This window comes from Diorhabda sublineata, chromosome 2, assembly GCF_026230105.1.
Source record: "Diorhabda sublineata isolate icDioSubl1.1 chromosome 2, icDioSubl1.1, whole genome shotgun sequence".
Classification (NCBI taxonomy): Eukaryota; Metazoa; Arthropoda; class Insecta; order Coleoptera; family Chrysomelidae; genus Diorhabda; species Diorhabda sublineata.
In genome coordinates, this window is record NC_079475.1 from 2,620,639 (window position 1) to 2,633,691 (window position 13,053).

General features: G+C 31.3%; 1 protein-coding gene across 1 annotated transcript in view; it reads right to left on the minus strand.

Annotated features, from left to right (window-relative positions):
- Positions 1–2,010: 2,010 nt before the first annotated feature.
- Positions 2,011–13,053, minus strand: part of LOC130452676 (ATP-binding cassette sub-family C member 10) — a 176,970-nt gene continuing 165,927 nt past the window's right edge. Inside the window, exons 18-21 of the mRNA XM_056792064.1 lie at positions 12,516–12,738; positions 4,706–4,897; positions 4,251–4,494; positions 2,011–2,291 (exon numbers count right to left, since the gene is read on the minus strand). Of these exons, the coding sequence (XP_056648042.1) occupies positions 2,049–2,291; positions 4,251–4,494; positions 4,706–4,897; positions 12,516–12,738 (902 nt within the window). The 3' untranslated portion in view covers positions 2,011–2,048. The remainder of the gene's footprint in view (positions 2,292–4,250; positions 4,495–4,705; positions 4,898–12,515; positions 12,739–13,053) is intronic.

Genomic DNA, 13,053 nt, shown 5'->3' on the forward strand with positions numbered 1-13,053 from the left:
ATTGCACTTTAATTGGTTTTAATTTCAAAAATATATGACTCATACTTGATTTACCTATAAAAGATTTGTGAATAAAATCATTTTGTTAAATTAGTACCAGTAGTAATATAAATATATTTAACTCAACAACGAGCTGTTTTAACATTTCTATATTATATTGTGGTCAATCGAAAAATTATAAATAGATAATACAATAAATAATAACTGACAAAACGATTATAAGTAGGTATTTTGGTAATAGTTGATAGGACAAATTTTTTTCTTTATTAGAAAGTTTTTTTATTTATTGGTCTTATAAAAATTTTCGCATTGAATTTCAATGATTATAATATTTATATTAAAATCAGATTATTTAAATATCTTTGGTACGTATATATTTATTTGTATACTTTTTATTTCTGGTTTTGTTTGATTTTAAAAACCCTTATTAAAGATAAGTTTGAGTGTTTTTACCGTTGTTTGAGCATACCAAGAAATTTCAATGATGTGTAGTTGTTTTTGAGAATGATACACAATTCGGAAGATTCTGTCATTCCGACGATGATATAAGATACAATTATTCCATTTATGCCCATTATTGAAATGAAATAAATTCAAGTTTTTGGACATAAAAAAATACTTTACCATAACCATTACAATAAATATGTATGTTACCATTGATGTTCCTTATTACAGGTAATGAATGCTGTTTTGGCAAATATAAGCCAGAAATCACTAACAAAAGCAAACATTTCAGTGAAAATATTAGTCAATCTAAAAGATTGCCTACCATTCCGTTACAAAAATGATGAAAATTCAGAAAGTGAAGGATTTGAAAACGCAAGTCACTGCGAACGTTTTGTATAGAGAAGGAACTCTCACGAATTTTACAAAATCTCTTGTGAATATGCAATTACGACAATAGATGAAATAAAATTCATACATAAAATACATTTATTTATTTCAATTTATTCATAATGTACTTCATACCTTTGAAAATACAAAATTTTAACTCATCCTACTCTATTTACATTGAAATTCGTCTGTTTACAATTTAACTAAGTCCAAGCATTGGGTAATGCCATAAGATGTTTATTGCCCAACCGACCTCTGACCTGTTAGAACCTTCATGCTAAAAAATTATCATCTAGGTATCTTTAGAATTATATGCAACAAATATCGACGACATTTCTTCAAGAAAGGACATATTGCACAATTGAAGAATTCTGCAATGTCATTATTTGATTTATTAGAACGATATTGTATAAATATACATTTAGTATATTTCATCTCGTTACGTTTAAAATATTAGTATAGTTAGAACTTTTTACAAGTTATTGTTTTTAATTTTATCAAATATATCAATAGAGTACGAAAGCGGAACAAAATCAAAAATATTTTTCCCAAGAAGAAAGGAGAAATGGACAAATCACATAAATCAACTGAAAGTTGAAAAAAACCTACAAAATAGTTTATTTTCGGTTCGAGATGAATATCTGCTATAACATTATTAGAAACAAGATATTTCAAAATGTCTATTGTAAAAATTCCTATCGAATAGTTAATTTGTGTCACTTTCGTAATAAAAAATAAAATCGTTAACAATTTACTATCGGTTCGAATTTCGAAGATAAAAAAAACTTTATTTCAGATGGCACTAAGCAACGGGACATTTTTATGAAGAATGAGCGTAAAAGTAACTAGATGGCATGCAAAATTGCCTCCAACATTGTCACTGTTTTACTATCCTAATCTTTATACAATGGTCTTACGTAAATGAAAATTTGATTATAATTTAATTAAACCAAGTTTAAGTTTTCTTCTCAAAACGCACGTGTATGTTCTGAGATCACATTACGTGCATGTGCATTGTTAAATGTCATTTACAAGGAATTTTGACAGTGCGATTTTTGACGTTTACAGACATGGGCGTAGAAAAAAGTATGTTATAGGTGGAAATGTCAATATTTTTAAATTTTCCTAAAAGTCATTTTCAATGAGAAGTAAAACTTGGGAGAAATAAAACATAAATCACCTAACCGAATAATATATTTATATTTCAGTTAGTCTTACATCTCTTCAACTAATTTATAAAAATAAGATTGTTGGTTTGATAATAATATATCAGGTTTGTTAAATTCCACGATCTCTCCTTTATCCATGACTAACACTCTATCTGAGTCGAACACACTTTGGATTCTATGAGCTATGGTTATTACTGTACTATTTCGGAATGCAGTGCGAATTGTATTTTGTATGAGTCTATCAGTTTCGACGTCCACATTTGCAGTTGCTTCGTCGATACATATTATCTAAAAAACATAGTCAATAACAAATTATATATGGCATTGGATCACATTTTTCATTAAACATAGAAATGAATAAAGCAGGCATTATAATTATATATTGAAAAGATGGAAAAAGTTGGTAGTTTTACCTCAAGTTAACTCAGTAGTCCAGTTATTTAAGGTTCACATAGGAAAATCGAGATACCAGCTATAAAGTCGTTTAAACTTGTTCGTGTGACATCAATAAACTCCTCTCAAAACTCACATTTAATTCGATTTGAGCAATTTTCAAAATTGGGGGTCAAAAATAAAAAAAACGCTATTTGTATTTATTATCAATAATGTAAAACATTAAAAGTCTCTACAACTTCCTCAGACGGTGAATCATTTTTGAGATAGGAGGCCTTGGAGTAGTTAAGGACTTACTGGACTCCAATAATTAGGAAGCTGATATTTCTAATACAAAAACGAATTTTGGAAACAACACGAAGAAGAATAGCTATGGGCAATTGCCTACCACCGTTTATGGCTGAACTATTCATGAGCTACTTTGAAAAACTGATTAGTCAAGAGTTCCAATATTTTCTCAAGATATGGTGCAGGTATTTAGAAGATATTTTTGCTATATTTGATACGAAAAAGGTATATCATTTTATTTTCAAACTCAATTCAAATTGTTCATTCATAAATAGAAATAGACTAGAATTTGATGTATTTAGGAATAACACCACTTCTTGCAGGTACATCCCGATAGATTCTTTCCATTGCACCCAACTCTGGTACATTTTCTGCTACGTCGTTCAATTAATTTTCCACTTAACATCGAACGATTTAATAAGGAAATATTTGCTTTGGTGTTCTTTACACAAAAGGATTAGAAGGAATTTTTATTAGAATGGGTTTATAATTTTATTAAAATGGGTTTATAAATTCAATCAATACGTCAAAACAATTGTTTGGTGATACCGATAACTATAAAATTAACTGTAATGATTGTGACATGAATTATGTTGGGCAGAATATCTGTTATGTTCGATTTGAAGAGTACATGAAGATTGTTAAATGTAAGAATAGTTTGAATAGAGACCATTCCTTACTATCCGCTCTATAGTTTAGTAGTAAAAGAAATAATGTGGAATTTTCCGTCGAAAAGATTTTCCCGCTAGAATTATTTCTCACAGTTCATTGGTGGGAAAATTTATTATAAATAGGTAGGTCATGTTGATATGTTTTACTCTACCTTCAGTCTCTGAAGACGATAACATTATAATTATAACCTAATTCTAGAAATTTCAACTCAATCTCTTGTTCCCAATGTTTCCATTCTTTCCTCTCTCATAACTTCTATTTTTGATCTATCCACTTTCTTCTCGATCTCCTGGCAGCTTCCATCACTTTCCTTGTAAGTCCGTTTGTTTTCATTCTGAGGATATGTCTATAGCAATTATATTATTTTCTTATCACATGTTTTGTTTTCTTCCCTTCTCTTAATTTCTACAATTTTCTCACTCTGTTTTCCCCGCTAGTCTTCCTACGCTTTTCATTTTAATTGTATTCATTTTGGTTTAATTATTCTTACAATTGGTATCGTTATTGTATTGTGGATCTTCATTTTCACTTCCGTGTCAATATCTATATTTTCCCATTCTTTGTGAAAATAGACATTAATACGCTGTTACTGTTTCAGTTGTTGTTTTGCATTTTATTCTATTTGTATTTTGATCATAATCATTACTTTGATTTTACATATACTCACGTACATTTTCATATTTTCTTTTTCTTTAGTCCATATATTCACTAAATCTTATTTTTAGTATTTTTTATCAATACATCATCAAACGTAGTAGTAATTTTTTTACTGCCTTATATGTGCTTGTTAGTCCTCTAGACACTTTCAAATATGGATAATAATCCAGACATCTGTATATGTGTGTTAATCAAATATAATTTTATAAACGCTTACCATGTACAATTAGATCTTACCTTTGCGTTATGAAGTACTGCCCTGGCTAAGCAAACCAATTGTTTCTGTCCAACAGAAAAATTTGAACCGCTTCCGTCTATTTTGTAATTTAATCCACCAAGTGATTTGATTATACCAGTCAAATAAACTCTGTCTAAAGCATTCCATATTTCAAAATCTTTGAATTCTCCCAGCGGATCGAGATTCTCCCACAAAGTTCCACTGAATAAGAATGGTTCTTGAGGTATGCAGGACATTCTTGATCTTAAAACAAATATTGAAAATTATAAATAATTTGTTTTTACCGATTAATTCAGGATTATATTCCAATTCCATAATTCAAGAAGTAGCAAAGATATTTACATAAAAAATTAAAAGATTAAATTATACCAAAATATCTGTAATTTACTTCTTAGACATTTTCATATGATTTTTTTATAGAAAACGACAAAAAAATGTTTTTGAATGTACATACCTTAAGGCAGCAAGGGATATATTCTTGATATCGACAGTATCTATAGTTATTAATCCTGAATATTGATCAAATAGTCTAAATAAAACCGATATTAGTGAACTTTTTCCGGCTCCAGTACGACCCACCACTCCAATTTTTTCATAAGGTCTAGTAGTAAATGAAATGTGATTAAGAGACGGATTTAAATGCCTCCTAAAAATATAAAATATGTGGATATCGATGGAACCTAATTTAAATACATACTAAATGATTTGTGATAGATACAGCAATATGATTAAATGATAAATAAACACTTAAAGAAAAGTCCAAACGTCAACATTTATCTTTCTTTTTAAAAATACCAAAAAAAACTAATTTTAAAACAGAAAAATCAAAAACATTTAGATGAATTAATATATCAAAAGATCTAAGAAATTAAACAAATAAATAAAACTACATTTGTAATAGAACAAATACAAGAAGACGCAGGCAAAGGCGGTAATAATGGAAGAGCCAAAAAAAAGAAAACAACGTAGAATAGCGAATGGTAAAAAAAACTATCGAGTGCTCAGGACGTTAATGAAAAATTAGATCCACGGCAACTTAAGCTTGTGAAGCTTGGGTCTCCAAACAAATTGAAAAACAACAGATTGAATGATGGTGAAGAAAATAATGAGAACAACACAAAGCGGAAAAAATATGTCAACACAGTAGAAGAATGGAAAAGAACCAATAATGAAATGAAAAACGTAGATGGTTTCTTTGGAATATTTGGAAGAAACAGACGTACAGAAACCTAGGATCAAATGTAAAGATACTAGCAGAGAAACGGAGCATAAAAAATTAACTATGAAGTAGCTGATGAGAGGGTACTAGGAATAAATGGGATAGACAAAAATAGTAAGTGGACTTTCACTAAATATTTGATAAGTCATATATGTAAAAGACATGTTACTAGTAAAAGAAAGATAATCTATTTAACGTCAACAACTATGTCATCAGATCCGTTAAGGATAAGGGCAAAGAATAACCTTAATAACTAGATAATATAGTTCGTTTCATGGCCCCCCGTTGGGCGCCAAATTATTGTAATGTTCGGCAAGTAATTGAGAAAAAGACAAGGAATCGTTGGATTACAATCGCGATGTATTATCGTTCACGATATAAAATATAGAAAAAAACAAATTTAATAAGGATAGCTGTAACATTAATGTTGTTTCCAAAATTTTTACTTGCCCTGTATACAAAATATATGAACCTTATATTTTTTAACAAAGTAACGATACTTGAATTGAGGAACACATTTTTCTTAACTAGTTTAAACAGTTGTATGTTTTCGAAGATAATGATCTAGATAAAATATAAATTTCTTCAATTTTTTTGACCTTTTTGATGAGTTTATGTTTCTAAATATTCTTGATTTTAGGTTTCTTCTGTTTTTTTTAATAACTTTTTAAAAGATAGATTGACTCAAAGAAAAGTCGAAACGTCATTTTTTGTCTATATTTTATTAAAAAAACTAATTTTTAAGCAGAAAAGATCTAAAATCAAAAACATTTGGAAACATAAAAAATATATTATTGTTGTTATTCTGGATCTGTCATTTGTGACAAATAAAATGACGCTGTACGAAATTGAGAAATGAATTGAAAGCAATAGTCCCATTATATTCATAGGAACTTCTACTAATTGAATTATCGTGCCTTTTTGAGTTTAATAGGGCGGGTTGTCTACCTCTACCTATCATTAGTGGTGGATTATTATTGTTATAAATCTAACCTAACGTGACAACGTGAAATAAAGATTATACATTAAAGGTACATTGAAGTGTTTAACAAATATTTACTTATTGATTTATATTCAATGATGCATTATTTAGTTTTAACAATTGAATAAGTAGAGATGGAACCGTGGACGCTAGATCAATGTTTGTACACGTATGACAATTTTGTGCAAAATGACGAATCCGTAACTGCTGTTTAGCGAGTTTTCCGCCGTTTAATATCCATCGTAATGCAAGTGTCTCTTCTCATATTGCGATGGGTGAACAACCATCGAACAAGAAGAAAAAATCACCGGGTCCCCAACGAACTGCTAGCACTCCGGATAATATTGAACGAGTAAGGGAAGCCTTTGACAGAAGCCCACGCCTCTCTATTCAGACGCATTTAGCAGCACTTCATATGAGCACATGTACGATAAGAGTAATTCTGCATACATATCTAAATTTCCATCCTTACAAGATAGCCGACAGCAGCAGTCCAAAGGGCAAGATTTCCAGCAGCGATTACTATGTGTCCACAAATGCTTACCATTTTTGTAGAAAATGAAAATTTGTATTGTTAATGAGTGACGATGCTTATTTTAATCTAAATGTACTTTGGTGGACCTAAAGATCGCAATTAGTCAACGCGTCACCCAGATTGATATAGACATGCTGTAAAGAATTGAGTGAGGCCAGTTTCCGTCAAAGGCTACAACAATGTATTGCCCAAAATGGACACCACTTGCCGGGCATAATTTTTCGTAAGTCACAAATGCTAAGCTTTAACAAGTGTACTAATACAACTTTTTTAAAGTAAATATTCAAATTTTTATGATTATTTTAAAAACATCCGGTTACCATGAATAGCCCTGTATTTCAATATATAAAAATAGGTAACTATCTAAAATAAGTTTTAGAATTTAAAACTTATGCTTTTTTTGCATCGAAATTTTCGAATATTTGTTGCAGAATGGAAAGGTGGCTCCAAAAAAGTACTATAAACCGTACTATTGCAGATGTTGGCTCTTCATCTTCTGCCTCGGATTCAACAAAGATAGCGATGGTTGTACTAATGAAAGTGATATAAATTACTCTAACTCAGCGTATCATAGATTTTGCAGCCGGTATAAATAACGAACTAAAGTTTTCGCTTGAAATCATGCGAATTTTTATAAAAATGGATGAATCTACTGATATAGCTGGGCTCGCAATATTAATTGTCATTGTTAGATATGAATATGAAAGCGAAAAATAGAATAAACGTTTCTCAATGTGTAATTCGTTTTTTAAAAACGCCTTCTCGAAGTTCAGTAATGTAATTGGCGCAGTCAGAATATTTCGGAAATTCAACGTATCGCTTGGGAAATTTTTTGTAAATCTTTACCACACGTACTACTGGAATAGAAATATTCAATTTCCTCAAGAGAGAAGGTTATAATATAAGTAGCAATATTAATAGGGCTGTACAACATATTAAAAATGTTGCCAGAAACTGTTTTAATAGCCACTGTATGATTCATACAGGCACTTGCTGCAAAAAAGTTACCCTGTTCTTATGAAATTGCTCTTGATGATGCTAAAGTTGTAAATTTCATAAAGTCTAGGCCCCTAACTAATCGTTTATTTAAAATATTATGTGAAGACATGGGAAGTGTACATACATCTCTTCTTTTACATACGGAAGTCCGATGGTTATCTCGCGAGGTATATAGAGACAATTACATAATTCAATATAATAAAGTGGATGAAAGTGTAGTTCATACAACTTATTTTCTCGTAGTGAAACTTGATCATAATTTTCTAACTCTCAGGTTCAGATCGTTAAGCTAAATCCCAACAATAATAAATTTTTCGCTTTTTGTTATTAAAATGTGATACCACAAATTGTTGAGGCAGCGTTTTTATCATAAACTTAAAATTATTTGGTATCTGGAAATCACTGAAACACAGTTTGTATGGTTTTTCTCCCGTTCAGATTTATTTATATAGTTGATCCGTTTCTCTTATTTTTTTTCATCTATTGATTGTGATTTTGGCAAACAAGATCACAGCAATATGTCTAGCCTTCCCTCACTATCAAAAACCAATCCAAATATTCACTCCCCACCCTTATCATATGCTGCAGCTACCTCAGCAAAATCTCCACTATTTGACTACATTAAAGCAATAGGTAGTAGCAACGTCACATATGCATTTATTTATCATTGACGACTCAAGTCGACGAACTTCTAAAAGCCAACTAAAGTATCCTAGTTAATTCCAATTTAATCCCTAATCCCTCTGTTATTGAAGCTCCATGAAGTAAGACCTTATGCATCGTTGGAGTCAATAACTCAACATATAGTTTCGCAGTTTCCATGGCGTATTTATCATATTTTGCTACGTCAATCTTATGGCCGCTTGATATGGCTTCTAATATCACTTTTAATCTAGTTATCAAGTCATAACTTATCTCAGTGATTTCTGCAGCCAATTCGGGGTTCTCGAAGAATCTTCTGCTGGTTGGTATATCCATCATTTGTGTTTCCGAGGTTACTTTTTGGCATATCTCCTCTCTAATCTTTGCTGAATATCAAGTTTCTTATGCTTTTCTAGATTTTTTTCTTCTTCGGTTCGCCTCTCTCGATATTTTTTCACGGGCAATTATATGCTTTTTCTACTCTATTCGACAATCGTCTTTTTTTATAATTGTGTTCTTTAACTAAGTCTGTTTCTTGTAATTACTCTGAGAGTGATCTCCTATTGTCTTTACAGGTTACAAATTTGACAACATAATATTCAATATTAATTTACATACACTAAATGCGATTCCGTGCTTAACTTTTGAGGTGATCACGTGTGAAATTGATTATTCCTTAAAATTTAAATTAAATCTTGTATTTTGGAATGTTTAAGTTGTTGATAGTGCAAATACGACCTTCTAGAACACGCAATAAGTTCCGTTTCATTGCTCAATTCCTTCAGTATTGTCATATTATAACCTAACCCCTATAACCTTAATTTAAGTACTCATGTCATTAGATTCGAGAAGCCTTGGGCCTTCACATCGTTAACCACCTGATAATCATATATCACAAGTTAACATAACAAGAACTCAATAAAGAGTTGTGAAGTATACGATAAATCCCCGTACATTGAAGTAGTTGAAACCAAAAATAAAAAAACACTGGGACGCATTCATCCCTTCTTGACTAGTTTCAGTAAAAGGGATATAGTCAGTGACATTGATATAAACACCTCAATGGAAGAAGTAATTGCGGAGGAAGTGGCTAAAAAACCGATCGCAACAGCAAAAAGATTAAGTAAAAGAATCATAAATAAAGATAATACAATTAATTATAAACCAGCGTAGACTATAGTAGTCACCTTTAGAGGCAATTACCAGAAATGATCGACGAAAATTACTTTGGGTCCAGGTACAGTAATCCAATGTATGAACTGTTTAGGATTCGAGCACCCAAAAAATATATGTCGGAGCCAGAAGAGATGCGCCATATGTAATAATTAACACAAGGAAGAGAAATGACGACTGAAGGAACCTACATGCATTTTTTGTAATACTCAACATAAATCCACGGACAGAAATTGTACGGAGCATGAAAGACAAAAAATGCTCATACTTTGAAACTAGTCAGAGTTTTCCTAAAATTGAACAACAAAGAGATAAAGTCATATTTACAGGTAGAGATTTTCCTGTATTAAAAATACCGAGTCAAAGGCAACAAAATGTAATAGAAGTGCATCAAAGAAGTAACAACAATTTTCCTCATCAACACCAAGTGCCTACTCCCTCCACCATCTAGGACTCTTATTCCAGAGATAATCAATAAGTCGCAGAGATAAAAACAATAATAGATACAGGAGTACCAACCAGACCCTATCACGAGTAGTTGATTTTTTTAAGAGATTGTTAGAACAATCAAAAATTAAGGAATAACAAAAAGGGAAGTTCTTTCAGAAATTCGCATATTCTAGAATCGCCTGAAGTTGTAGATATATAAATGTAACAAAAACAACAGGATATGACTTTTGAAAAGATCTAAAACGTGAAACAGTTAATGATGAATCCGACTTACAAAGAATTAATTATTCTATAATGGAACATTAGAAACTTATATTCGAATTATACTGAGTTAACCGTTTTAACTCAGTCGGACATAATTTTTCTGAATGAAACATTCCTGAAATTGGACCAAAGCATTGTTTTCCGACACTGAATAATCATGCGGCAAGGTAGAAATGATGAGGTTAAACAAATCTGAATAGTTACCATCTATTCTCCACCGGACTTGTACAATATAAAGCAAAGCTATCTAGAGATATTTAGAAAAATACACGGACCATTTATCATTATTGGAATGAACGCCCAGAATGAAGCTGGAGATCAGGACCTACGAAAACGAAAGGTATACACTCAATGGATGTGATTGAAGAGCTATACGGGAGAAGCAACTACAACTAGGTCAAAGTCGAAGTGTCATGAAAATAACACTGGAGACTCCAGAATTAGCTCTAATAGTCCAAGAGAAGTATGGGAAACAGCCGAAAATAGAGATCACATGCCTACAGCTACCACAAATAACCATCTCTTAAGATGGGATCTATTCAACATATGGTAAACAATCAATAAGAAGATGTAGGACAAGACAAAGTTGATTGGAATAAATTCAAGAAGGTACTGGTAAGCATTGAAATAGTAGAGGGAAATAAAAATTGAAAAAGGACCTAATATAGATATCCCAGAAACAAGCGTGACTGTGGAAAAGCTCCGAGTTTAAAAAGTAGTACATTGAAGATATATTAACTACTGTTCCCAAGAAAGCTATATAAGAATATACGAAAATGGCTACGAGGATCATGAAGAATAGAAAACAGGAGAGTTTTAAATCCTTTACGGAACATCCGTACCGATACGGAGCAATGATTGAAACAATATTGGACGAGATGACCACGATCATTTTTTATGAAGATAAAGAGGAAAAGATCATCAACTCACTCAATGCTGACCAACTTACCATAGATCATGATCAAAAATTTGCTAAATAAAAATAAACATTATCAAGGGATAACTGTCCTTACCTGAGCAATAGCATCTTTAATAATACTGAAACTAAGAGAAGAAAAAGTCGCTAATTGTCATAATAACTACCGCCCAATAGCATTATCATCGTGTGTACATAAAATACTAGGGCACATTTACTTAATAACGTTATGCATATTTTTGCTTATTTCTGGAATCTATGATAATTTTCATTTGAATATATTAGCAAAACATCTAAATGAATCACAGACATGTTGACGCCAGGAAAATATGAAGGGATTACCACAGGGCACATGTCTACACAACCATATGAGGAATGTTGTGTTGTAGTCATCTATTCCTACTTTTGAAAAACATGAAGCAGATCTTCAGACGTACCTCACGGTGCACTCTTCAAACAAGCTGGTAGCAAGCAAACAGATCTTGGAGGTATATTGTTAGACAAAAGGCCAATGGAGAAGAAGAAACAAATTTATAGATATATGTAAAAGTTAGATACTGATTTTTGTGCGTTGACAGGTACCTTTTGAAACTCTGTTCAATAAACTGAATATTTTGTCAACTTTGGATTTGATCATTTCTAAACAAAGAACCCAACCCACTGTAAATAACAACATTGACTAATGTTGGTTCCTCCATTGTTATGATTAATTTGATGTACATATTTATTTAACATTTTCTAATTCTATTACTTTTGTTGTGTTCCAATATATAAAGAATTTTCTGGTTTCATCTTATTTTTGAATTCCAACTAAATTTCTTGTTGAGTTGAATTTCAATTTTGATTCTACAGTAGAAATTTTCTCCCATATGGCATATAAATCCACATGCTACCTCTTCTGACATTTAGGGATTGCCAGTTGTATTTGAATTCATCTTATTTATCTAAAGTTCCAAACTAAAAAATAACCGGCAATTTTTTTCATTGCATGTACTATTATGATTCAGTCATTAACAGTGTTTTCTCCGGTAAAGCAACCGCTATGGAAAATGAAAAAATGTAATTATTGTTATTATATACAAACCTATACTGCAAAAAGACGTTATCGAAACTAATAACACCTTGACTTGGCCACGCAAAAGGAGGATCCATAACAAAATATTTAGTTTCCAATTCGTTGAAATCGATGTACTGATTAACACGTTCTACGGCTACCAGTTCTCGTTCTGTTTCTGTAAAGGAATTTACCAAACCGCTAAGAGCACTTGTTATTCCTAGTGCATAGGATATAGCCAATCCAATGAATCCTAAAAAAATGGAACATATAAATCATAAATACCCGGGGGGATTCTAATTATTTATTTAAAAAAATGTTCTACTTATTATTTTGACGTTTCGTTGATGGTGGTAATGGTAGCATGTTTATAGAAAATCCCACTCTACATCAGTTGTCACAATCTTTTGATATAAATAAAACTTTTCAAAATTAAACTGTTCAAAATTAAACTGAAAGCCAATGAGATTTGTAGATAAAAGCACAAATCGGACTCGGTCATAAGGAACATGAACAGAAAAGGACTGTCAATAAAGAAAAAAAGAATTGTGGAAGAATGTAAAAACCC